The sequence below is a fragment of the Hetaerina americana genome, unplaced genomic scaffold (genome assembly GCF_022747635.1).
Source record: "Hetaerina americana unplaced genomic scaffold, ioHetAmer1.1.p SCAF_34, whole genome shotgun sequence".
Lineage (NCBI taxonomy): Eukaryota > Metazoa > Arthropoda > Insecta > Odonata > Calopterygidae > Hetaerina > Hetaerina americana.
Genome location: NW_027286919.1, coordinates 2,197,348 through 2,224,925, shown reverse-complemented (window position 1 = coordinate 2,224,925; position 27,578 = coordinate 2,197,348). Strand labels below are relative to the sequence as shown.

At 37.5% G+C, this 27,578-nt stretch overlaps 3 protein-coding genes across 3 annotated transcripts in view; 1 reads left to right on the top strand and 2 right to left on the bottom strand.

Moving 5' to 3' along the window:
- Positions 1-15,814, bottom strand: part of LOC139691407 (bromodomain-containing protein 8-like) — a 101,878-nt gene extending 86,064 nt beyond the window's left edge. Inside the window, exons 1-6 of the mRNA XM_071589206.1 lie at positions 15,663-15,814; positions 15,483-15,576; positions 15,126-15,319; positions 7,502-7,634; positions 2,354-2,454; positions 1,022-1,173 (exon numbers count right to left, since the gene is read on the bottom strand). Coding sequence (XP_071445307.1) covers positions 1,022-1,173; positions 2,354-2,454; positions 7,502-7,634; positions 15,126-15,319; positions 15,483-15,576; positions 15,663-15,696 — 708 coding nt within the window. The 5' untranslated portion in view covers positions 15,697-15,814. The remainder of the gene's footprint in view (positions 1-1,021; positions 1,174-2,353; positions 2,455-7,501; positions 7,635-15,125; positions 15,320-15,482; positions 15,577-15,662) is intronic.
- Positions 15,815-15,930: 116 nt separating this feature from the next.
- On the top strand, positions 15,931-20,832 carry LOC139691412 (protein lin-54 homolog). Its single transcript, XM_071589210.1, has 2 exons — positions 15,931-15,966; positions 19,220-20,832. The coding sequence occupies exons 1-2, from the start codon at positions 15,939-15,941 to the stop codon at positions 20,533-20,535; spliced, it is 1,344 nt and encodes a 447-aa protein (XP_071445311.1). The 5' UTR covers positions 15,931-15,938; the 3' UTR covers positions 20,536-20,832.
- Positions 20,833-20,887: 55 nt separating this feature from the next.
- Positions 20,888-27,578, bottom strand: part of LOC139691411 (TWiK family of potassium channels protein 12-like) — a 39,708-nt gene continuing 33,017 nt past the window's right edge. The window contains exons 5-6 of the mRNA XM_071589209.1: positions 22,582-22,662; positions 20,888-22,472 (exon numbers count right to left, since the gene is read on the bottom strand). Of these exons, the coding sequence (XP_071445310.1) occupies positions 22,329-22,472; positions 22,582-22,662 (225 nt within the window). The 3' untranslated portion in view covers positions 20,888-22,328. The remainder of the gene's footprint in view (positions 22,473-22,581; positions 22,663-27,578) is intronic.

Below are 27,578 nucleotides of genomic sequence, written 5' to 3'. Positions count from 1 at the left end.
GGTGAGGGAGAATGGGTGGGGATGCGACATTCATTACAGGGCATCATGATAAAATTTTAAAGAGAATTAAAAGTGTTTTGTCTACTCCTTCACTAATATGGAAAGTTTTCACAATGCAAAGCCTGCTACAATATGTTTGGTTCCTCCAACTTGATCTTTTGAACTGAGATGCAAATCTTACCCAGTTGTATGTTTTCATAAACACAGTTTCCTGTTTTCCCACATTGATTACACTACACCAAATCAAAACAGAAAAAGTTAAGGTACTTTGCATAATAAGTTCATTAGGATACAGTTAGCTAAGTAATTCCCAGACACTATTGCAAAATCAAATTCCATGCATGATTTGGTCTCAAAAAATAAAGATTCTGGTGTAATAACTTATTACAGGTGGGGAGGATATATTAAGGGGCTAAACAAAGATTACATTGCCATTAAAAAACTTTATACATTCAGGGGAGCATGATTACTATTTTTTATGGCCATTTTTCACTATTCCCTACCACCTTACAGCATGGTATAATTTTCCACTGCCTATACTTAAGGCATGGCTTCTTTATATTTTAATGCTTTACATCACTATTATTTCCAATAAAATCTTTTATTCTACATGAATAAATTCTTAATTAGGTGGATGAGAAACCATTTACTAATTTCATTCCATATTGCTTTTCACGCCAAAGCACAACTTGCATGGTGATCATTTTTTATCCCGCTAAGGTTTTCTAGGAGGTTTTTTTATATTTAAAAGACAAAGGAGGAATCCTTTTACCATGTAATTTTGCAATACTCAACTGAATGTTTGGTACAAAAATTTCCGATATTGTGATTTCATTGCATTTTAACAAATCACCCAGTCAGGGGTATTTAGATGCAAGTTGGATTCCATCGTACATTCAACGGTGCAACTGTTTCCACATGCCCAAACTACATAGAAAAGGGCACCAAGAAGCATTAGCTCTATGGGATGCACATGCATGTACTGTTTAACACAAGCAGGGAAAAATTTCCTGCCACTCACATCCACCTGAAGAGGATCGCTACTCAGGGGACTGTCCTCAAGGCTTTCAGCTTCGCTGCTCTGCTCTGATTGGCTGCTGCTTCTCCTTGCGCCTGCCTCCATTTCCCTCTGCTTGGGATCAGCGGACATCGCAATGGTAGATGATGAAGCAGCTGAGGACGAGACGAGAGTGAGGACACAACCACAAGTGTAATACAATATACAACAACAGGAGGGCAGAGTCACTGAGTTGCTCTTATTATTTATATCTGAAATTTGAAGAGAGTTTTCACAGATACGGGGATGATCAGGGTGGGTTCAGGAAGGGCAGAGGCATGTGTGATGCCATAGCAGGATTGAGGGCACTAATATCAAGAAACATCAAAAGACTAGGGTAGTATATTCCAAGAAGGTATTACATGGAGTGAATTGGGTGGAATTAATTAATGCATTGCAGGAAAAAGGAGCGGATCAGAGGAATGGGCAACCTGTGTTGTGTCTCCAGCCACTCAGGTGCGAGTGGTAGATGGAGAGAGGGTACATTAGGATAAAGGGTAAGGCGGGAGTCTCCATTATCACCCAAGCTTTTCTGGGTATATGTAATGGCGCTACGTAATTGTGTTTTGGTTTCAATTTTAGGGGATCTATATGTGTCCCATAATTGTTTATTCTCAGGGGATGGTGTTCACGCCTGCCCTCTTTACCCTAGAGTGTAGCATTCTCTGCTTTCGAAGGGCTTTTCTAACGTCTTTATTGTACCACCTGGGGTCGGGATTTGCTTTAACGTATTTTACAGGTATGAAATCTACGATTCCTTTTTGCATGATATTGACAAATTCTGTCCAAGTTTCTTCCACGTTGACATGACTTAAGCGGGTTTTGAACTCGGGTAGTGAAGAGTTTAATTGATTGGCAAAAGTTTCAAAGTCTGCTTTATGGTAATTATAAATTTTTCTTTTGGTTTAACAATCTTTTTTATTTCTATGTCCAAGTGGACATTAACTGCTTTATGGTCACTCAAGCCCTCATCAGTTGATAGACTAATAATACGTTCAGACGTGTTTGTAAGAAATAGATCCAATATGTTCTTTCCACGGGTGGGCATGCGTACTGCTAGATGGAGGGAGTTTCTTTGAATCAATTTTATCATGGAATTGCAAGATTCGCGATCGCAGGTCCCAGATTTAACGATATTGCTGTCCCAATCTATACCAGGGAGGTTAAAGTCGCCACCAATTATGTTTATGCTGTTATTATATTTACGTGTAAAATTGTAAATTTGATCATTGAGGGTATGAAGTGTTTTCAAATCTGAGTCTGGAGGTCTGTAGAAAGAGCCTAAGTTTAGTTTACCTGGTGGTCTCCATGCCCTTTTGATTTCCAACAGTTTCTCTTCCCTCTCCTTCAACCATTTGGCATGCATTTCTGCTTCCCTTTTCTTCTTCAACTTCTCTCTGCAAAGTAAAAAATATATATATAGTAAAATAATACCAGGGACATATGCCACCTAAGCCCATAAATTACCCTTTGTAACAAAAACAGTTGTTAACCCAAATGCACAGGCAAGTGTAAGGGCCCACCTTGTATTAAGACCTATTATTGTATTATTATCATTAGCGATTTTCTCCAAGGTTAGGGAAGGTTTCTGATAGGCCCTTACAGTAAACACTACTTTACTTCTAAACTTGACAAAAATGACACAAAAGTTCTCTAAACTCCAAACTAAATTTCACCATCACTCATTCTTCAGTGATAAATGAAAGAAAAACTCCAATCCTATAGCTTTACTTTAATTTGTTATTTTACAAGGCTGTAGAGCTCAAGTCTCCTAGATTTCTCATTCTTTAGCTCTACAGACTTCCTACCTCTTCCTTTCCCCACCTCACGTTCCCAATATTAACCTCCGAATTACCTTATTCAGCATCCCATTGACTCTTAGTATCTATTGCATCCAATTATCTTGGAAACTTTAAATTTCTGCAAGGACAAATGTGTGTAGACTCAGGCATGTGACTTCTGTAGGAAGAAGGTCTCAGGGACATATGACATAAAACTCTCTGCCAAAACACATTCCAAGATTGCCCTCCCTCAAAGTTTCACTCGAAAGGATGCTCATGGGACGAAGAAGAGACACATATAATCTCCAAGCAAAGTATGGAAATGCCTTCTGTAGATGTGCTGCACTGTTACCACGAGGTGGATGATGAGAGTCAAGAGCTGATAAAAGGGTGTTCCAGGAGAGTGGAGTTTCCTTGCCTGCCATTACAGTGCAGACACCAAATTAACCATTAGGAGAGGATAGGCAAAATCAGAAGCACCCTGAGGGCAGCAGTCTCTCACAGAGGAAAGCAATTCTCCAGTCCCAATGCAAAAGTAAACTGCAAAGCAGTTAGCAGGGCAAAAGAGATGGGTCAGCGGCTAGCTGAATGAATGGCAGCAACACATCCACACTAAACAAGCAACACAAAATGAAAAACCCCAAGTTAGGGATTAAAACTCAATACTGCTCACCACTAATAACAGGAACACCATTGAGAGAGGATCATGTAAGAAAAACAGGAGGTGTCATGGAGAGGCAACATTTGTTGAAGCATGCCAAGGTAAGTATGACCACATTGAGAAACTCACAATCAATCATATTGTCACAATGAAATCAATTTAAGGGGTTTGCTTATTTTATCATCTTTTTAATCTAACAGCCCTTTTGCAGAATGACTAGCAAAGAGATGATTTATGATTCAGGATTTTTCCAAGGTTATCAAGGATAAAATTCATTTTTGAAGTGCAATAACTTTAATTTCAATCTCCGTCAAGGCGAATGATTTTTACACTTTTCAATTGTTACTCAGTTGATGACTCAAACAAAAGTTACTGTTGCTGCATCTCCTGCCATTTCTTAGAATTCATTTTTTAGTGTTTCCTGCTACCTTCACTAATATTTTGTTTGCCCTAACGCAAGGGCACCACTAAATTTGCAGGTCTAATTTACTAAACCCTAAGGTCGGTTTGGTAAGTGATGGTAGTTTAAACAGTACTAAGCCCTAGATGGCATGAGAGAAATTCACACATCAGGGTAAGGGGGGGAGGGGCCAGTTCCTTTCCCTGTGACGGCTATGGTTTCCCAGGAAGATTTGGTACCAAAAAAATCACACAGCTGTTCTGCCAAAAAAAATCTGCCAACCCCTGGATTTGAATTTGGTCCATCAAGGAGGGAAGCTAGTAAACTAGCCACCACACCATCACAATCCCCTAATTGATAATACTTAAAATATTTAAGAATATCAGTATGCACTTGGTGAAAAAATCATTTCTATTACGCATTGTGTATTTATTGCGTTATTATCATAAAAAGAAGAAAGTACCAAATGACTACTACTCCACTGTATAATATCAGAATTAATTTTGTGGAATCTTTCAATATTGGAGAGAAATGATTATTAACCACTGTGATTTCCACTATTGTATTTTTATTCATATGACCCAAGTTTCAACGTGTGTCATCTACAGGTGAAAATTACATCTACATCTACATCAATGCCCTGCAAGCCACCAAAAAGGTGTTTGGCAGGGGGAATGTGTTGGCAGATCCATACTCTAGTTGATGAATGGAAGGAAGGGATAGGATAGGGGATTGCGGGTTTTCTGGTGGGAGGGAAGTGGAGCCTGATTACAACTCAGTTGTAGAAGAAAAGCTGTAGTTAGGCAGTTGTTTTGTAGCAAGTCACTTTTTTAGCCCAATTTACTGCAAGAATGCTCCTTCACAGTACACACAGATGTAACACATGAATCTATACTTTCTTTCAGAATATATAACACATTGGAAGTCACTGGGTTTGAAAAAATGCCAGATAAGTCAATCATATCAAATTCAAATGCAGAAAAAAATAAGTCGTGTTTCCCTCCATTGTTCACTATCTATTTTCAAGAAAGATAACATTATTCTCCACAATTCTAGGTTATACTCCCTAATTCAAGGTTTTGTCCCAGGATGCTCCCATTCCCTCATTTTCAAGGATGGCCATTCACGCTGCCTCCTGCATCAGTCAGGCATTTGCCAGCCAACATGGGAGCACGGGAAAGGGTTTCGGGGACATTTATTGGCGAGATGAGATGAAAGAGGAACCTGAATCTGAGAGGGCAGATATCCTGAACTGCCTTGGTTTCCATGAAATTTGATCTCCCAAGGTGTAGCAGCAGTATGCTCTGATGGCCCAGCAACAGTACTTGAGGGTATGGATCTCAGGGCTTTCCTTCTCCTTTCTTTCAAACTTGGGCAGAAAAAAACAAAACTTCGGAAATGAACTACATGCAAGAAATTCTTGTTAAACTTTAATGAACACATGTTCCATCCAACCAGTTGTAGATATAAGCACAGGAGTGATACATGCTTTCACAATTTAATCATCACCCATATTCAATATAGTTTTAGTCAATGCAGATCATTCTAATTTCGACGACGTATTAATTGACAATAATTGCTTCTTTGCAATTCCCAGCTCATGATCCATGGAATTAAAATAATTCAAATATTAAGCCAACATAACCATGTTTAGACTATTACTGTGAGGCAAATGACAAATAATGTCAATATCTACTAAACTAGATATTGCCATAATTTATCATCTACTGTACACCTGAATGAATATGCCCACTATCTGGATAATTCGTGAGTTCATGAGATTCCCTTCAGAACTTAACAGCTGTATGCTGGAGGAACAACAGATGTGTGGGTGAAACCATCACTTCCTCACTCATCGGAACTAGTTATGAGCTCGAAGCCCTAGCTGCTGTAAGGGGACTTGATAAGCTCTGCATATACACTCTAAGGCCATCAAAACCTGCTCTGCACTTGATCAGATGACAACAACTGAGGGTGAAAACAACACATCTAAGAAGGGAGTAGAAAGGCAAGAGCCTCTCTCACAAGAGCACAATGTAAAGCTGAATTCCTGCAGAGGGTGCATGATGGAAGCCAACAGAGACTGCATTACAGAGCATGGCCCAACGTGGAAGGTTGCCTCAATCTCAAAAGGGGATTGCAGGAAGAAAATCACAGCTTAAGAGGGTCCTTGAGATATGACATAGCTGGTGTCAAGAAGGCAATGGAACTGAGGATGAGTGTATTTAATGAGAAAAAAGGAGAGGAGAGTCATTTATTCTATTAAGAACTACCTCCAGTAAGTATTGAAAACAATGAAGCCCAAGAGGCAGAAGGATTCCCATATCCAATACCAAAGAAATAAACTCATCAGGACCGGATCTGCACATTAATTTCAATGGTAAACAAATACTTGCTACAGAAGGCAGATGAGGTTACAAATTTTACTCTGATTTTTGAGATAACAATCATGGTTTGGATGCTTGGTGTTCAATTATTTGAAGGAGCACAAACAAGCATTGGGAATCCAGAATGGACTATTACCAATCTAGAGACAGTTTTCCTCTACCATAAACTTGAGACTCACTGCAGCGCAGGAAGTACACAATGTATGGCCAAACAATGATTTAAGGGGAGTAATGGCTTAAGAGGAAAAGTGTAATTGGCATTACTTGACAGTCTTCATTAACTTATTGTAATAGGAGGAGCAGAAACAATACCAACAAATTGGCACAGTTGAAGACTATAATTATAATTTTACAAGATTTGATTTAATATAAGTATCCTGACAGAAAAACCTTACTTATTTTTTGTTCTTATGGTCTTTTTATTTGAGTTTAATCATGGATTTTCCTCACTGGCTTGAGTCCACAAAATCTGCTCCACTAATGTTTTCAGAGCAGAAAGTGGCATGGCATATCCTGCTGCTGATGTCCTAAATCTGCATTATCATCTCCAAGTAAAACCTTAAGGTTGCAAACTTCACGCTCTAGAAACAGATACACTAAAGCACGGGCAGACCATTGCACAAAATCTCCAAATTATAAAATAAAACTCATTTATTAGCTGTCACACAAATAGATAAAATGACCCAAGGAATGCAGTACACTTAAAATACCACACTGAGTGCCCATCCTGCGATAGGAAACACTCCCAACATTCATGTGTTAAAAAATGTCTCTTCAATTAAGAAACCAAAAGAAAAGTAATTAGAAAGAAATAATAAACGAATGTTGAGGATACAGATGGTGGAAGTGAGAGGAATCAGGTCCACCAATCTGAGTGCTGCAGTTATAGGCAGAACCATAATCAGGGGCTTTAAATAAGAAAAATAACACACCCCTGCTTTTTTAAATTCATCTCCCAAGTGTTACATGAAGTCTAAGTTCCTGTAATGAAAGTGGATAATGGAGAAGTGGTCCCACCTTGATTAGGGCGATTCATTCAAATTGACATGCATCAGCATCCTATTCAGCCAGAACAGTAGTTTGGCCAAAGAAAACCCAATGAACATTTAAACACATCACTTGGATGACTAATTGCAGGCATTGTGACTCCAACAAAAGGAGGGAGGAAGGGAGAAGAGGGCAGTAATGGTAACGAATGACTCTTGAGGTGCTTACTCTTCTATTTCCAGCAGCATATCATCCAGTCTGTCATCAGCTTGTCCAGATTTCACCATGGCAATTTCCTCCCGCAACTTATGATGAAGAGACTTCTTGAACTCAATTGACTTTTTCAGCTCTTCCACTCGTTCTGGAAGAAAATCAAATAAGCCTGGCTTATAAATTATTAACATAAATGGCTTGTGGAGCCACAGTTCAAATTCGTAGCACATCCATCAGTACTTTGAAAAGTAGAGCTATGAATCAGTAGTGATGACAGGTGATAATTGCATTGCTAATAACAGCAACAAAGAAGAAAGAAACTTCTACACTGGCACTCTGTCCAACAAGGTGATCATCTATGGAGAGAATTTTATTGCGTATGGTGGGCTTGTTCAAGAATTTACCCTATTTTTGTTCGCAACCATCTTAGCAATGATTAGTGTGTGTCTCCCTCTCCACCTTGAGCCCCCACTGGCGACAGTGCTGCTGCACCGATGCTGACTCCTTCATGTGAAGCAGATCAAAATACACATTGGTACAGTAGAGTCATCACTCATCAGTTCAATCATTACCTTGAATTGTGCATACAGAACATGCATAGGTCCATCTGTGATTTTCGCTGATGTTTTACCAGATACTTTAATCGTTTTGAAGAAGATTTTAGTTTTGGGAAAAATAAAAATTCTGTCGGGAACACACCAGGTGAGTAAAATGGCTGAGGAAGAACATTTCTCTTAATTTCGAACAAAAAAGTCATGAAGGAGTAGCTATGCCTCAGGCACTCATCGCTAACATCACCTTCTCCTGAAACTCAACCTCAAACCCTTCAACAGTTTCACACAATACCAAGCATAAACCTATTGGCATGTTGCACTCTTCTGCTATTTTTTGCAAGTGCCAAATAATCGTTGGTCTGAAAGCAGGCTATGAAATGGTGCAACATAAGCATTGAAGATGATGTCAGTGTTGGTACCGAGTGTGGGTCCTTAGTTGAATGCTGTCCATACTTAAATCACCTGAACCACTCATAACAATGTGTATAGCTCATTCACTAATGACCATTATCTTGCTCAATCATTTCATTTACATTTGTTTACTTTTTCTTAAGTTTGACACTAAATTCAATGCTAATTCACTACTCGCGAAGGTAGACAACTGATTACAGAAAACACCTCACATGCATGTAAACAAGCACTGATACTGCCATGACAAATCATAACACAAGGAAATAACTTGGAAGGATGTTGGCAGCCAGCACCAATCACCTGAAAACGCTTCATTGGCAAACATTTTATGACATTCTGAAATGAGCCCAGGACATTCTCTGCTAGCCCAGGACAATAGAATCACTCATGTCTCATAAATTCTATGCATGTACTGCCAAAATCCGTACCTAAATTGATTCAATCACAGTGGAATTTCAATGAATTATGACCTCAAGAGTCCAAAAAATTACTTGCCATATCAAGTTCTAAGTTTTACTAATTGCCACAGTATAATCACTTAATAGCTAATTGCCTTCACTGTAGAATAGCCAACATTGTGGGCATTGAATGTCATAGCTGAAAGGATATCACTCAAAAAATTAACAATAATTTTTCCACAACATTAACTAATAGCATATTTTTTATAGTTTGAATTTTCTAATTGCAATGATATAATAATTGTTGGCAGTGGAACTCAGTGACTCCAACAGTTATTAAAGCAAAGATTCAAATTTTTTGACTTCATTCTCTTTTCCTTTGCATATACACTGAAATTGTTACAGCACGATGGCTATTATCTTCTTTTTGATCATATTCCTGGCACTAATTGTCTACTTTCTACATTGGTTTTCCCAATGAAAATGAAAGCAGTTGTGGAAAAAATTTATCAATAACAAATAAACAATTAAATTAAGAAAGGAAGAGAATTTCAATGGTATCAGGCTCAACCTTGGAGAACATTCAGTTTGAGGAATAAGACAAACTTTGTACGGTTATTTATCAATTTATCAGACGTAGAATTCAACCAAGATGCCACTTCCCTAATTGAAAAAGGGTTAAAAAATATCACAAACCTCCCTGTCCTCAACAAGAATTTGAGAATTTGATTGTTGACTGCGCCCTAGGCAAAGAAGGCCTTGTCCAAAAATGAGTTATGTCTGATGGGGTCCCTCAAGAGGGACCCCATCAGACATAACTGATTAAGTTATGAGGGAGGGACATAAAAATCAGTTATGAGGGATGGGGTCCCTCTTGTCACCTCTCCTCACAGATCTTTTCATGGGCAATTTGGAGCAGGAATTTTTCTGATCAGATTCACTCAGGACAAAACACATCAATTGTTGGTTAAGGTAAGTTGATGATGTTTTTTCCATATGGACCGGACCAAGAGATACCTATCTTCCTCAACTCTTTAAATTCATTTCAAACCGGCATAAAATTTACTTGCGAAAAGGGAACTGACAATAGCTTAAGTTTTCTCAATGTCACTTGTTCCAGAGACTACATCAGATAACACTTTGCAGTTTTTAGGAAAACTTCCAGCACGGATCATGGTGATCCATGACAGCTCACAGCACCATTCCTCTCAGAAACTGGCTTCCTTTCATTTCCTCCTAAATATGTTACTAACATTCCCCTATTAGAAGAAAATTTCAATCAAGAGTTGGAAACTATAAAACACATCATGGTGAAAAATGGACACAATAAACAGTTGTTGATCAAGACTGTGCTCCACAAGAAACACTCCTTTAGAGCCTAGAATCTCCTGCAAAGCACAGTAGGGACAGCAGAATCCGAAAGGTGGTGCAAAATGACATACTTTGGAGGGATACCACAGAGCATAGCCCGAAAGTTCTCACTTTTAAAAATACCAACTCCTTGAGATCCTTGGTGAACCGCACTGAAGACAAAATAAACAGGATGGACGAAAGTAGCTTCTACAATTGCAATACAAGTCCAATGATTGTAGGGCTGCATACATCGATCAGACTGGGAGATCTTTAAAAGTACGAGCTGGCGAGCATAAATGCAGCTATAAGAAGGGGAACTGTGACCAGCCGCACTTAGCCAAACACCCGGGGGAAGCGGACCGCACCGGTGACTTCATCCTGGAAATTCTACACGAGGAGAGGAAGGGATGGAAGATGAATGGACGAGAACAATTGAAGATTAAGAAGGCCCAAATAATGGAGAAGCTGGTCAACCAGAGCCTTTTTCCCCTTACTCGCTCCCTCCATGATATCTCCCTCAAACTAACACATTAGTAGCAATAACCAGAACACTCCAACCACCTTAGGGGATCCAGATGACGCAGTAGCTATAGTACTGGCTTCCCACCCAGAGGGCTGGGTTCGAATCCTGGTGGCATTGAATATTTTTAGTTGTATCTCGATCCCTACTTGAGTTGCTTTGTTGTGGAGGGCACTTTGAGTGAGTATGCCGTCTGTCGGATGGGACTTTAAGCTGCGAACCCCTTGGAGCCTTTCGTAAAGAGTAGGCTGATGTTGACGCCAGATTTCTCTCCACCCTTCATCCTTTCCTGTCCATTGACCTCAGCTGTTGGTTGCCTCCCCTAAATACTACTACTCCAATCACCTTACCCCACCTTACTTAATCACTCTACCCATGTTGGAATCCCTTCCAATACCTAAACAACCCCACTGATGACACCACGTTCAACCCACAGCCCCTTACTTCCGTACCTCCACTTCAAGCTTTCCGCACCAACCTTAGCCTTCCATCCTCACCCCCCTCCTTCCTCCACCTCCTCGGAACCATGACCAATCACCCCTCATCTCATCACCCTCCCCCTTTTCTTTCTATCGGAGCCTTCACTCGTATGTATTGACGCATGTCCTTTAAGAGAATTGTGCCTGAATATGTCACCTATATGATGAAACTGATAGCACTGTATTGAAAAAATTTTGTTGGTATACAAAGTTTCTCTTATTCCTCAAATGAAGAGAAAATAAGAAACATCAGCTTGTAATGTTTCAAACACTCGGATCATATTCTTTGATATTTCCATCAATACTGCCATCTAATGTCATACCTAGGTAAAAGGATCTAAAGCAATCAGATTAACCAATCGGATAATGAATGAAAATAAATAATATTACGTGCTTGTTTTCCAATGATTTTTCCATTTTAATTTTAACAACGATTGCTGAACCAAATAAATTATTTATTAAATTTAAAATTTTATTATCAATACCAATTTTTCCACCTAAAAATTTACACTGAAATGCAATGATTGATGAATGCAAGTATGGCTACTTCATAAATTTCACTCTTTGGATTTTGACATCACTGCTCTTATTTGCTGGTTAGTACGTGAAATACATGATTGCAAATTCGTATGTATAACCACATAGGCCTCATATTCAGTCTCTACTACTAATTGTTAGCCAGGCTATTCGATAGATTGCATATATCCCCTCCCATATTCAAAAGCAACAAAGCCAAAAATACATGTAAAATTGACTCATTTATGAATCCATTTCACTTGGAATGCTGACTTTTATGTGTGCCACACTCATTAATAATCAATACTTGGATTAAATAAACAGCCATCCTTTTCAACATAAGAGATTTCAAAAAATTCACACCGGAAGCTGTTACTTTGTGGGCATGAGGCATTATTACAATATTAATATAACTTTTGTTCATATCCATAACCTGTGGATACGAACAATATTTTAATTTTACTTTACAATTGTTGATTACACTCCATTAAAACCAATCAATCAAGCTGAACAAGAATATTGACCAACTTCAAAGGTTAATGCACATAGAGGAGTGTATTATTTGCAGCAGCACACTACATGCAGTATCAAAGGGCAAACGAAAACAGCATTTTCCAAGATCATCACAACTCAATGCTTAGGAATTCCAATAATCAAAGGAGTGAAGGGTTGAATGGCATTTAAGGGTTTTCCATTGTGTTTAACATCCATTCGTATGGAAGTATTGTCTTCTTCATGCCAGGTGACTAAGCTACTAAGCTGGGCTAAATTTCAATTCCTGGTCTAATGAAAGGAGATCGATTTTTCCAGGATACACTCTTCAGTCTGAATGGGCCCTTAGTTTATGGCCAAGAGGGAATAGCACCAGAGGGGCAGGGTGTCAATGGCCATTATTTGTGGGGTGGGGTTGAAACGAGGGAAGAAGGGAGAAGAGTGAGGACTGGGAAGCTATTGATCACTCACTGAGGAATGCAGGGCTCCTGCAGAACCAGCTGGTTATTGCTGTCACTTTTATTTGTTTTGAAGTAGCACAGAGAAGGGCGGGTCAGCAGGGTAGCAATGAGGTATGAAAGAAGTAGAGCGGAGGAGGAGGGAGATGGGGAGGAAAACAAGGTGACTAAAAAGGAGTGCCAAAGGATAGGGGACAAAATAGATCCTGCCCCTTCGATAATGAAGCCATCTTTAACAAACAAGGTACAAAACTACAGAAAGACTGCACAAGTGATGATGGCAGAAAAAAGTGGGAGGGGAATGAAGGAGGCAGGGGAAGGGAGGAGGGGGGAATGGGGAGGGGGTTTGAGAGCAGACACAAGGCCCCAGACCCAAATTTGAACTGCTGAGTTGTTGTGGGTAAAGATACATTCACACAGGCTGCGGCAACATAACGTACTCTTTTAAGAGGCAAAACCCATTCAAAAAGGGAAGTTATGTTGCCGCACCCTGTAAGAGTCAAGGAGATGGACTTTTTGTAAAGCAAGTCCATGGGAGATGGGTGTTTTTTTTAAATTTAATCTGCTGGGGAAGAGATTGATTTGTGATGGTGTTCAAAAACAGAGAAGGTAACTGGCTAAATATGGATAGAAGAAATTTGATGAATTTTTATTTGAAATTGGCACAGAAAGGTGGTGGATTAAATTTTTTTTAATTTCTGCTCATTGAGGTGGAGGCAAATCAAGTTGGTGTTGCAACCTTAATATTTATGTTGTAATATTTATGTTTTCCAAGTGGTGGAAGTTCTAGGGAAAGCAGAATCTTTGTTTCTGCAATGATGATAGGAATTTGAAGGGATGTTAAGGTCTGAAAGTGATAATTTCAAAAATATATTGAAATAAAAGGCATTGATTGTTGGTGTTCTTCACATCAACACACCTGAGAAAGGTCGGGAAATTGAATTCTGTTACAGCAGTGAAGACAATGGTGGGAAAATTTTGTTAAGGCGAATGGGAGTAACGAATGCTACCAGTGAAAGTGTCAAAGAGAGGAGAAACATTGTCAATGCAATAGACACAGGTGGATGGAAAGAAGTTGAAGACGGATTTGACGGTGGTTCAAAAATTGTTCAAGAAGAGCTCATTAAAGAGGGAGGAAAGATGCCACGGTCAAGCCAAAATATTGCTTCCCACTTTGGTGAGAAGTGAGGAAGGATTTAATGACCACTGGCAACCTACCAATTAAATCTCACCCTCCTCCATACATGTGTAAGATGGTGCTACTGATCATATTTAAAAAATAATAGTTTACTAAATAATAATTTTATAAGTGAAATGAAAGTAATGTATAACAAGCTTCAAGGTTCAGACAATGGAGGGCTAAACTAAGCTAATCTTATACTTAAAATTCTTAAGAATGCACTATTTCTTTGGCAATCAAACAAATACTCGGTAACTAAAATAGCTTGAATTTTAGCATTCAGCCATTAGATAATGCAGCTCAATATATTAGAAAACACTGTACCCTACAATGTTAATACATAAAATAAATCATCACGTAGTATTTTTTCTATGATATGCTTCAACAAGTAATTAGGACATTCAGTGTTTACACCACAGTTTGCAGATGAAGTCGAAACTTGTTTAATTAGTTAATGATTCAACCCATGGTTTACAAAAATTGTACTAAATTTTCGGCTAGGTACAGTACTGGCATTTGTGTCTTCTGTGTAACTCTCTTTCCCAAAAACGACAAGGGGAAAATGGGGATTGTGTCTTTTCTTCTCGCCTCTTTGCTTCTATTTCTAAATACTTTCTCAGGACTATATCTAAGAATTCCTAAGCACGACAACTTAAAATGATGGTAGTGATTTCGTCCTAGAAGAATTAACACCATATTCATAAAGATGTCTTAGGAAACAAATAAGTTGCCATGTAATTTATGAAAACCATTTGCCGCGGCAAAAAATTACGGGGAAATGCGGCTGATTGAAGAAAGCTTTATTTCCGAGGAGATGGATTTTACCAAAAGGTTAGACATACTGTCACATTTGCAAGGCACAAGTGGCTGTATATAGATCCTCACTTCCGACAAATAGTCTGTTCAGTGCTTGGAAACCGATTAGATATTTTGTGTATATTATCACCTCATCACTTCCCCGGCCACTAGTTTAACTGCAATAAGTCGGACTACAACTTTCAGTTTCTTCCCCATTCCGGCCTACACAAGTTGACTGAAAGTTTACCGTGCGAAAGCCAATCACAAGTTCATCAAAACAATGCTGAAGAGGTGACGAAATAAATTATATGAGCATTACGAAGTATGATACTCCCCCTCCAATTCTTTACCATATATTTCCCTTTGGAAGGTTTTATCATTAGTAAAATCCACACAATGGATATCCTCATAGTAGAGAAATTACACTTTTATAATAGTATGAAGCGGAATCAAAAAATAAGAGGTGTTTTCACAACTTACCAGAAGTCAGCTTTCTTACAATGCATTCTCCCGGGGTTTCCACATGAACTTCACCCCGCTCACCTCTTTTACGTTTTGGTGTGTCGACCTTTTCCAATAGGCTTGAATATTGAAGAGCACAATTCTTTTGAGAAAACCAGTCAGGTGGTCTATTCAGTTCGTCGAAGCCTCTCAACGTTCGGCTAACAGACACCCTACGTCATTATGAAATACAAATGTTAACAACTCATTTCGTGGCAACAGAAAATTTTGTCATCACTTAATTAAACACATATAACAGGTCCAAATATAACCATTGAATAAACAAAAGTAAAAGACTTTCAAGGGTTATTTAAGGGCCAAGCTCAATTTAATTACCAATTTTGATCTCCACTTCTGAGAACTGCAGAGGCAAGGCATAACTTTTCTCTTGTGGTCCACGTATCAATTTGTACCCGTTTTAACTTTAGCCCTAAAAGCATAATCGAAGAAATTCAAATAATTCCAGGAGCAACAACTACACAAATATATCAACAAACTGTCGGTACCAAAACTTACTCTCCTGGATAGCAGCCATTTTCAACTTATTCATGGCAATCGAAGAAAATATACGTGATTTCTTAAAAAATAAAATTTAATCAAGCTTCCCAATTGCACAAAATTAACATAATATCACCATTAACCGGCGTTATTTACCACCACTTGCAACTTATTGCTCAAAGAAATGCTGGGAATCGATAGGACACGCGCTAAGGTCTCGATAGATCGAAATAAAAAGTTCCGACTACAATCGACTTGGACAATTCGATTTCGATTGGAGCTTTATTACTCAATATGAATGAAGATACAGTACAAGCTCAAGGTAATTTGTTGTATTCATTTGCTATTATATTGATCTTTCGTTCTTGTTCCATCCTCATCAGTAGAGTAGTTCCTAATTTTCAATTGAATACAACCATAAGCGTGACTTAGGATCTTATATCATAATTGCATGTGTACATACACCCAAGCTGAAATTTCTTTCCAGTGGATTTCCTGTTATTTACATCTTGCCGTTCACAGTTGCATCGTCTAAAGATATATTTAGTGTTGGTTCAAGGTTCCCAGTGCTCCTTTTTTTATTCGTGCCCGGAAGCCTTTGGTGTAGAATTACTACGTTAACGCTTTGCAAATTATTCTCTCAAAAAAACATCTGTTGTGTTCTTTCCTACACATTGTACTGTCACTCTGTAATATTGCGCCTTCTTCATGTACAGGTATAAGTAGGTACGATTAGTTGGCTACCTATGTAATGATATTTCAATTTAGTACAACGTAGTTCCCGCCAAAATCCATCCATCAATGTTATCATTTATACCTTATTTTCAAACTAATAACCTTCGTTAAGTAAATTAGCACGTTTCATACTAACGTTTTCTTTGTTTCGCATTAGCTGTCGACGATTTTGCCATTGTTTCACTTATACTTTGAACGAGCGATATGCATATTTTGAATGAGTGCGCATGCGCAACTGCCATTAGCCATTTTGCTTTCCTTTTCGAACTTTTTTTGGGCGACGAAAGTAATCCATGATATCAAAACAATGTTTATCTCAGTTTACTGCGTTTTCAAAATATTGAGAATGTTGTACTCGGCTGTAACTGAAGGGAAACAGTTGTTATTTAGGTGCTATCGCAAGTTGGCCTGGGAATTAGTTGTTTCTGTGACTTTATTGGTGGCTATTTTGTTAAATTCGTTAAGAATAAATTTTCATATATGTACCGTGAATGCAAATGAATCAAATTAATACAGCCGCATGAAAACAAATAGCATTGACTGAATTTGATTCAACCAATTCTAAATTGATCGAATATTAAATTATGAAAGACTACAGTGGTACTTACAATCTTAACGATATACGTTGGAAAAAGCCAAAATTATCCGTGTTATTCTTATTAACACAGAGTTTTATCCTGGTACTAAACGTGGGAGTGTAACTGTCGCTAAACTAATGGTTAATTGACTTCAACTTATCCAGGCAATTCAAGGATTAGAAGTGGTTTAGACTGGCTTGAGTACTGTAAATTGTTGTGGATTGCTTAAGTACCTAAATGCAAGTTGAACTCATTTTTCCCGATTATTTCATTTCCCTTTTAACCACTGCATTGACCCTTCCTTCATATGAGATAAGTATAACTCCCCCAATCCATGTTTCAGTTGACTTACTCTACCATCGCTGCATAATCTTAATTCCATTTCTTCGCATATCTTAAATTTCAAGCGCCTATTTTGATTTGATTGACATTAATCTTCCTGCCCTCATATTAGAAGCTTATAGCAATCAATTTATAATCTTGCTTCAAATACAAGACTTCAAAGTGATAATGCATGAACCTTGTAGCAAAGTTTTCAATCATTTTAAATTCAAATTGACGTCAACTTTCTCTTACATTCAACCCTTCTTTTAAATCTTTATTCAATTAAAGCAGTTTTCTCCCAGTGCCCTTACTGCCTTATCACTTTTAGCCAGCATCTGCTTAAATGTGTGAAATGGTTATCGGCCTAAATGTATGCCCAATTTTAATGTTTCACTTGACCTTCATGCAATATTCTTGTTACCCACTCTAAAATCACTGCAATCCCCTGGCTGAGTTAGTCTTCAGTTATCCAGCTTACACTGGTCAAATATTTCTGACCAGTCTCACCCAAGCGTATTTATTATATTTTAACAGCATAGCGTTTTTTAAGCCAGCTGTTTTGGATATTATCTCCCTCTATTGAGAAAGGCACTCCATAAATTATCCATGGCTGTGGAATATGCCATGTTTTCCTCGATTTAACCCCAATATTGTTAAGTGTTCATTAGCTTTGTTTACTCATGCTTCTTTTGTCTTTGTTTTCAACTGAAGTCACAATGAAACAGCTTCTGAAAGGCTTTTGTTACTTTAATTCTTTTAGTACTTGTTGTGTCTCCAATTTGCACAGTAATTTTTGAATTTTCATTACAAAGGCAATTTAATTTGTGAAGTTTAATTGATGGTTTCTGGCGTAATTTTATGGAATCGATTCATCTTGGAAATGAATAAATAGTAACTTTGTGATTCCACAGAAAATTTATTGCGATATGACCTGGGTTTCGATGATCAAGGTTGAAACCCGGGTCATGTACCTGACTGTGACATTGAACAGAATGGCTTCAGGCGTCACTTTGTGGAAGCAATTCATTTCAGGAAAATAAATACTTGGTTATTCCACATATCAACATTCCATATTGGTAAGAAGCCAATGATTGATTCAACTCAGAAAACATAGGATAGAAGCGGGTGATGAAGGCCACAACATATCCTAAATATGTGTAATGATCATGATTCTTATCCCAATAAAACTAACCATTTACCTTATTCGCCCTCTTATATCATATGTGTAAGATTATTCTTCTTGGATCCTCTACGCCTCTGTTGAGTCGCTAGAATAAGTGCCCACTTTTCATTGCATTGAGATTTTTAGGTTATGGTGGAGAAAAGTTCTTATTATTACACATTATGTTAAAAAGAGTATGTCACCATCAAATGCATGTGCCATATTTTAAATCATCCCCCGTGGACTGAATTTTGGTTGGTTGGAACCCAAATTATTGTGCGATCATTATATGTTGACACGAAAAAAAAAACTTGTTTGGGTAATTGTTCAAGTATTCCTTTGTCTTAGAAAGGTCCTCTCAATAAAATCTTTTATGTCTGGCAAAGGCGTAGCCTTTCTCTTACAAATTAACAATTTCATTTAAATGGGAAACTTTTTAAAATGTTTTCACTGGTGCAAATATTTGTCAATAATGAATAATTCTCGGTTTAATGTTGGAACCAGCTGACTGGATGCTTTATACAATACAAGAAAGAGCTTAAAAGAAGTAATTAGGATAAGAGTGGATTTTGGATCCTGTTGTACCCACATTTTTAATTTCAGTTTTTTTAACAAAATGTACACCTAATTTCCGCCTGCTACTGAGGAAACAGTTCTTTGGCACTACTTCTGGATAATAGGAAGTTGTTTTTCATATTTAGTCGGTGGAATGTCTGTTGCAGTTTTAATTTTTCGATATGAAACATTCAGTGACAGTACTTCATTTCACTTTGCAGGTAGTCAGGCAATGGTTGATGCGCCACTCTCTCCAGTTAAGGTTCAACAGAATGTTGGACAAGGCCTTAGGCTGATGAGAGTCCCATCCTCAATAACTGGTTCACCCACAAAAATCACTGTCATACCTGCAACCATGAGAAATGCACCAATAAGGATCATCCCAGCTCCTAACATTGGCGGTGCAATGTCCAACCAACTTCCAGTAAGTACTTCTGGACAGCAGAGAATATTCATACAAGCTTCTCCGGCAGTGCAGGGCGGTGGTGTCAATCCTGTGATGGCAGCAGTGACCAGCACAGGCCAAATAGTGCACTACACTGCACAAAATATTGTGAAAACAAAGAGTGTTCCAAAAATTCAGGGAAAACAGCTGCAGTATGTACAGTATGTGAACGCAGTTAAAAGCGGGCCGGCTGTGAGCTGTGTTAGCACTCCCGTGACGCCTACCGCCCAACTTCCGTTGAAGTCCGGCCCCACTCTGCAAATGGTGGTCATTCCCCAAGCCAAACAGGATCCACAAACGTCCAAGGCCAAGGCACTCAGCACTGTCAAGCCCAAGCCGATGACCGAAGAAGTTTCCAAGGATGACCCTAAATCGGCCCGTGGCAAAAATGTACCCCTTGACATTCTGTTGCCCAGAAAACCATGCAACTGCACCAAGTCGCAATGCCTTAAGCTTTACTGTGAATGTTTTGCCAATGGGGAGTTTTGCAATAATTGTAAGTGTCTTAACTGTTCCAACAATCTGGAGCATGAAGAGGAACGTCAGAAAGCCATCAAGTTGTGCCTTGATAGGAATCGTGATGCTTTTCGACCAAAAATAGGGAAAGGAACAGTCGGAGATGGGCGACGACATAACAAAGGATGCCAATGCAAACGCTCGGGTTGTCTTAAAAATTACTGTGAATGTTATGAAGCCAAAATTTCATGCACTGATATGTGTCGGTGTGTTGGTTGTAGAAACTCCACAAAACCTTTCTTGGATGGCAATGCAGCACTGAAAACGATTGTTGACATGGAAAATTTCCATGATCCTTTTGTTAAATTAAAAGGTATAAAGTCAGAGTCACAACATCAAAAGACCGCTCATCTGTCCTATGCATCTAAAAAGCCACGGGTTTTAATGTCATCGGCTGTCATTGAGGCAACATGTCAGTGTTTGGTGGCTCAAGTAGTTGACGCCCATCAGAAGGATGTTTCTGACTCTCACCTCGAGAGAGTTGTGTTGGAAGAATTTGGCAAGTGCATGGTTCAAATAGTGCAAAGTGCGAGGAGTTTGAAAACTGTTTCCAATGGAAAAGAGGAGCTATCGTAATAGCTTCATACGTTTGTTGGGTATTTGAACGTTCTGCTGTATTTATATTGCTTTTGATATCTTCTTGTGCCTGTAAATTTTGCGTAAGTGAAAGTTGAATAATTGACTTAAAAGCATCTTAATCTCAGGTGAATAACTTTGCATTTTAATTGTATGTATGTGAAATAACTTATTCTTAGTAAACATCAGGGTAAAGTGATTTTATATTCCATTATGATTTTCTGAATTTCATAAATATTATCATAATTGTAAACATATGACTGTTATCCGCAATAAGTTTAGCTGTTGATTACTATAATGGTTATATTGAATTTAATATCCATTTGTTTCCCTGGACAATAAAAAAGTACAATCAGAAAATAGAAACTGTTTATGATTGATTTGCATTACATACAGGAATCATACCAGCCCATTAAACATGGTGAAAGATTTTAAACTTTATTTTATAAAGAATATTATTTTTTACAAAAAGTAACTTGTTTGTTATTTCATCATGTACATTTTGGATTAAGTTTGTAAAACTAATGCTTGTTGAATGCCAAAGGCCATCGATGCCATAAGATGATAAATAAGCATGAAGAAATTCAGTCTCTTACCCCAAGCAAAGAATTTTTAGGGGTGTGCAGGCAGAATTTTACCTTTCTAGAGAGCTTATCTCACTCAATCAAGTATCTCTGTTAGCTTAAGAGAACCATGAGCTTGGACAGATCATAAAAAGCAAGGCACTAAAGTAATTGTGACCATTGAGCAGATTACTCTTCCGTTTTTTCAGTGAAGTCATTTAAATCAGTTAATCCATTTGAATGTATAAAATTACACAAGTTCATTGAGGCATCATGAAAACCTAGGACTTAAAAATAATTTGCCTTAAAATTAACATTAAGGGATCTTCACATTCTACAGATTCAGCTGGTGTTTTCACCTGGTGTTTCTTCTTTGCTGCCATGGTAAGACATTGAGTAGCACACATCAGCTGAATACCCTTGCCAAAACAGCAACTCAAAGCACATTGCAAAATTTCTATTGGTCACAGATGATGGACATTTTTGGTGTGTAGGCATGATTAGTAACGTACAAAGGTTATTAAATCACCAATTAATTGCATTTGAAACAAATGATGCTATCATTTTCGGTTCCATAATTCACATATCAGAATTTAATTTTTAGAGCCCTCAGCAGTTTTATACTCAATGCATTGAGTGAACATTGTTACCATTACCTCCATTGAAGATTTAAGTACAGGAAACTTTTAGTAGCAATGTGACCATTCTCTTTTATTTCAACCAAGTAGAGTAGGATGGATTTTACGTAGAATTTAAAAATAATCAGGTTCTATGGTCAACCACCACAAGGCTTTCCATTTTATAGTGAAAAGCATAATTTTAGTGAAGGCCATTCCTGAACTCATTATATGTACACATGAAAGGTATTGGAGATAATGCTCTTGAAAATGTGACTATGCCTAATGGCATAAGAAAGAGTAGCTCAGCAGGTATCCGTAAGATTTGATGCAAAAGTACGTATGTCTAAAGTGTTAATGAAAACATGTTTGAAACGTCGTTACAAATATCTGGAAGGCATCTGGTGTTCTACCTATGTGAAGCAGCCCTTTGTCAGTATCATTAAAAGCACAACACATCAAATTTAGGTTCTACGGCGTAAATAATTAAAAGACCTTTTTTCAAATCAACCAAGTGGTGGCAAGCCAAGGAGCTTCCCCTTAAAGGCGAGATCATTCATGAGTATTGACGAAACAGGGAAATTACATTCCAACCAAGCTTGTGCATTCATGTTCAGTTTGGCTTCTTTCCGGCCGAGTGAACTTCAGCAAGTTCCACTTTCTGTGCAGCCATTGCAGCTTCCTCTTCTGTGACCTGCAGACCCATTGTTGCCCCTAGCTTCACACTTGCTTGTCTGAAGGAGTCTGAGAGCTTTTCCTGTTTTGAGTTCAAAAAGAAGATTTGTGTCACAACTAGTCGTACATAAATGCTAAGTTAATTGCCAATATATTCCAAATGATAACTTGTTCATATTCATATGTCTTACCTGGACAACGTTGATACACATTGAAGTTAGAGCCAAGCCAAAAACTAAGTAAATGATGGATGCCATCATGTACATGGGATGCTGGAAGTACCAAGAGAAAAAATAAATTATAATGAATATGTAGGCAGTCACTTTTTGGAGCAAGCAGGTAAGGGTGAATTGGTCAACTACTTTCACTTTGGCACCCATGATGAATTGGTACCATAGATCATATCTGTGAACTGATTAATTACAGATGAAAAAAAAACATTCCGTTCTCCCATGGTTTTCACAATTCCATTAAATTACCTTAAGATGGCCTTCCGATTAAGTCATACGGGCAAAACATGTTAAATAATGAGAACAACCAATCAGGATGCAACTTGGAGAACTTATTTTAACTTCAATCAAAGCTCGTAAAATTTATATGGTTGCAACAAGTTCACTTTGGGAGAACTGGTTCTCAGTATAAAAAACTGAATTATTGTAGTACTACTGGAAAGGAAGTCGACCTTTGAACTCTTTCAAGAACTCATAAGAATTATCATTGAATTCCAAAATAAAATAAAGCTTCCTATATGATAGTAAACAAAATAGTGGCTTGAGTAAAAACAGAATTTCTGAAGCTCTGATAAAATAGAGTTTAGTGCACTGCCTAGTCATCAAGCTGTGGCACATGTCAAATTTACAATTAGAATAGATAAAACAAACTGATGAAAATAGCAAATCTATATCAGCAAATCTTGCATGATCCCCGTGCAGAGTTACATCACTTGAATGATTGAAAGTAAATTAAAAAATGAATGACAAAAGAAAACAACAGGTACCCTTGCATGTGTGTTCGGAAAAAATTCAGGGACTAATGTGATGAATTTGCCATAAAATCCACAGTGACCTTCTACCTGTATGTGCTAAGTACATAGTTGCGAAAATAATGGTTAGAGTCATATAAAGAACTGTCATTTTCCATGTAAGAAGCCTCCTTTTCATCAAGGGTAGAAGTAACTCTAGGTGAAATAAATAAATAATGACCTCCTATGACCTTCATTATTTTGAGAAAAACGTACAAAACCTGCACACACCACAGATACAATAAACCTGAGGAATCCAGCGTATCGGAACGCTAAATTATCACCAAAAACAACATTATGCTGGGTAGCGTTAACTATTCAAACAGTAACCTCTCAATGGCTTCTTATAAAAGTCCTCAGTTTCCAAAACAAAGGATCTCATGAGCAATGATGATGGGCCTATGATTCTCTCTTCCTACTCCCATATAATTCCAAGACTAGCCCTCCATTGCTTTATGCCCACACTTTTCCATTGCCCTCCCCCCATCGCCCCCATTCAAACCCCAATGTTCATTTTTGGTCATTAATCTCTCCCCCCCTTACTCTTACGCAAACCTCTGGAGCAGTCTCTCCATTTCAATCCAATGCTGTGTTATAATCATATCCTTCCTTCAAAGCGTTGCAGAGGGCATTAGGGGCAAAAAAATTCTTCTATTGTTCACCAATCATATTTACTTCCTCTTTTCTTTTGTGATCCCTAACCACTACTTGGTTTTTCCTCTGTGACTTTGATCACAGCCTGTCCTCATCCTTGGTATGACTTTGCATATTGGCAAAAGAGTGTGTCATGGTGGCCAAAGAAACAGAAGTCGAATTCCTTGAGGTTTGCCAAATTTCCCTGGGTTTTTGATGTCTGCAGACCTTGCAAGAAATTCCATTTGCTTCCAAGTCTTATTAATTTATATTCACTCACTCAGCAGAAGTTATCAATTTTCACTAACCCCCCAAGAACTTTTGAATAGTAATAAATGCATTATGGGCCAAATTTAAATGGAAGTAGAAACTTAGAAAAATTAAAATACTTTTTTTTATGAATTACAAAAAAATGCTTGATTTCTTAACAATATGGTTTAACAGGCCTCTATCCAATGAAAAATATAAGTATACTTGTGGGGTTTCAGGAGTAAAATTGCATCAATGACACTATTTTAATTCAGAGTACTTTCAACATTAAGTATAAAATGTCATGCACTCAAATAAAAAACATAGAATGAATGAAGTGAGCAACACTTTACCAAGAATATTCACAAAAATATTCCTTTATTGGGAAGAAAGTAGAACTTTTTCATGACAGAAATGTGAGTTCATGACAATTTAACCTCCTAAGTATTATGCCCGGAAAAGTTCCAGGCCTTGCCCTTATGCCTAGAATGTTCTATCCGAAGAATTTCATCGTTTACATGGTTTCGAAACCTAATTTAAGAACCCACCCTAGGTAATATGAATTAATAAAATATCAAGTCACCATTGATAATTGATGGGGTTAAGGGCCATAAATAATTCAATTTACCTTTCATATGAACACTAATTTGCCCATCTCTAATTTTCATTTTTATACTCCAATAGAAGAAGAGCAAAATGAACAATATTCAAAGAATGTACGCTCTATAATAAACAAAAGCATAACCATAATGTAAATACCTACACAAAACATTTACTCTTCCTGAAATTAGATGACAGAAAAGGAAATCTATATTGGTAGCAGCAAAAAGGGCAGAAGATGATTTTTCAAAATTTATTCCAATTTTGGGGATAAAATGAGGTTATACTTTCTTTAAATTTTTTCAATTGTTGTTTTTTTTAATGTTTCAAGTTTTTTATCTGGTCCCCTGCATTACATTTTTTCCCTGAAAATGGTCAATTATTGCCTTCAGACATTTTTATTCTACATTGATTTTTTAAGAAAGAATGATAAACAACACTCACCCTTCAAAAACGTGCATTAAGAGCTATATTTAAACTAAATGCAAGAAAATCCTGTAGGTAGTATTTCACATGTCACAAAATCATGACCATTCCCTGTATATGTATAATGTGATTTTGTATGCCTGCACCAAAACCCCTTCACTGGTCAGAAATAGGGATGTTCATGAGTACGACACCAAGGGAAGGATAATCTTCAAAATGGTCATTGCCGAGTAGCAGTACTACAACAAAACACCAAAAGATTCAGGAAGACTGCTGTTTAATCGACTTGCTGAAGAGTTGAAACGAATACTCCCCCAAGAAAATAAATTTTAAAAAAATGTTAAAAGATTTCTTTGTAAATTTTGTTTTTTTATAGCATCCAAGAGTACATAGAAAGAGCCAATGTAGGGAAATCTGATTTTAAAATCTTTAATGCTCATATATTTCATGTACATTATTATTCCTATGAGTTTGTATACATATTAATGCACCTATAAATGTAATTGAATCTTAAAAAAGCCCATTCAATTATGTATTGTTCTATGGCGAATAAATATATCTATCTATCTAATTGCAACATAGTAAAACATGTTTATCATTCTTTCTTCTACTTGAGAAAACAGCTGCACCCAGGGCCATGGGATATCTTTGATGATGCTTAATTCTGGCTAAAAATGGCAGATGAGATTGTCCGCCAAAGCAAGTGATTGAAATCCATTTTGAAGAATAAACCTTCAACCACGATACAGAATATGCCCTCACTCAATTGTGGGAGCCCATGCTCCAGAAAATAAAGATGGGGTGGTGAAATAGAGAATTTATGAGCAACGGCAAATGAGGATTGACCTGAGCCCAAGCACAGGATACATAAGGATGGCAAAAATGATGACCCTGTATGAATGTCCTGAGGATGATGGTGGAGCCAATCACTGAAACATTGCCAGCTAAAACCCTGACCTGGTAGAAAATCATAACAACTTCACCAGAAGTATACATAATTAGCAAGAATTTAAAAAGACATGGGAAAGGTAAAAGGTGTGGAAAAATAATGAAGAGTTGAAAGTTAGCAGGAGATCTCTTTTCCTTTTCAGTAATGGTAACTAATTGAAAATGAGGAATCCATTGAAAAATAATTCATGGAGAACAATCTCATAACACTTCACTATTTAAAAAATATTATAATTGTGTATAGGTTTTGAGATATCCTGCATTCCTGTTGACATTGCAGAGCATGAGCCAAAATAGACAGATTGGAGAATTCGGAATGGAATTAATGATTGGGAAAGTATTTAAAGAGGGAGCTTAACAGTAAAATGCAGACTTCAAAGTAAAGTTCAATTGGTTTGGATAGCCATCTTCTTGGTATCTGAGAGGATAAGTTCTCCATGTAATAGTATAAAATTATGTTTGGCCTAGGAGTATCCCAAGGCAAAACCAAAGGCAGTGAACAGTTGAAGTTATGGACTCTCTGTACCATGCTTCCTGAATCTAGCATTGATTAGTTGAACACATCCGATGCTCACAAGAAAACGGCACGGTCACACTCAAACCACATTATGCCATGTTCACATCAGTGCCAGATGCTTTGGCTGTGGGCTGCAGGCATTTCAGTTAAAATGGAGGACAGTCACTGCATTGAATACTTCATTTGGAGTGCAAAAGGATATTTTAGCCATCATAATAAACATAATCTGAATCAAATATTCAATCAATGATTCAAGTACCATTCCAAGTTGATGTTTTCTTATTCCCCAATGCAAACAAAATAAGTTCACCTATGGAGGAGAAACAATAATTAATTTATTATGATTTCTAAAATTAATATTTGGAAGCACTCATACTGCAAAAAGTGATCCATTCATATCTCCATTTAAGGTATCCTTGAAGGGATGTATGCACATTTCAAAGCTTAAATATACAGCAGATGCCCATGCAGCTCTCACAGTCCCTACTTACAGTTATCAGTTAATAAACAACAAAATGAAATGATACGTCAGCAAGAGACAAGATTTAAGCATCATTTCACTTTGTTGAGGGAAACTATCAAACAAGAATGTCATAAAAGAAGACAGTGTTCTTTTATAAGTTGATAACATCAATGCCGAATAGTCAAAATAATTAACTGGCAAAGGCACATCACTAAATATAGTCCATTATCATACACATGAGCTTAATTAGAGTATACATGCACAATGTACCAGGATTTTCAATATATACAAAGAATTAATTGAATCAGTTAAAAGTTTTGCATATGAACAC

What these genes read in the sequence shown, in the direction of transcription:
- LOC139691412 (XM_071589210.1), top strand. Translation starts at nt 15,939, where the DNA reads ATGAATGAAGATACAGTACAAGCTCAAG. An exon ending in AGATACAGTACAAGCTCAAG is followed by an intron (nt 15,967 to 19,219) that starts GTAATTTGTTGT and finishes TTCACTTTGCAG; the next exon opens with GTAGTCAGGCAATGGTTGAT.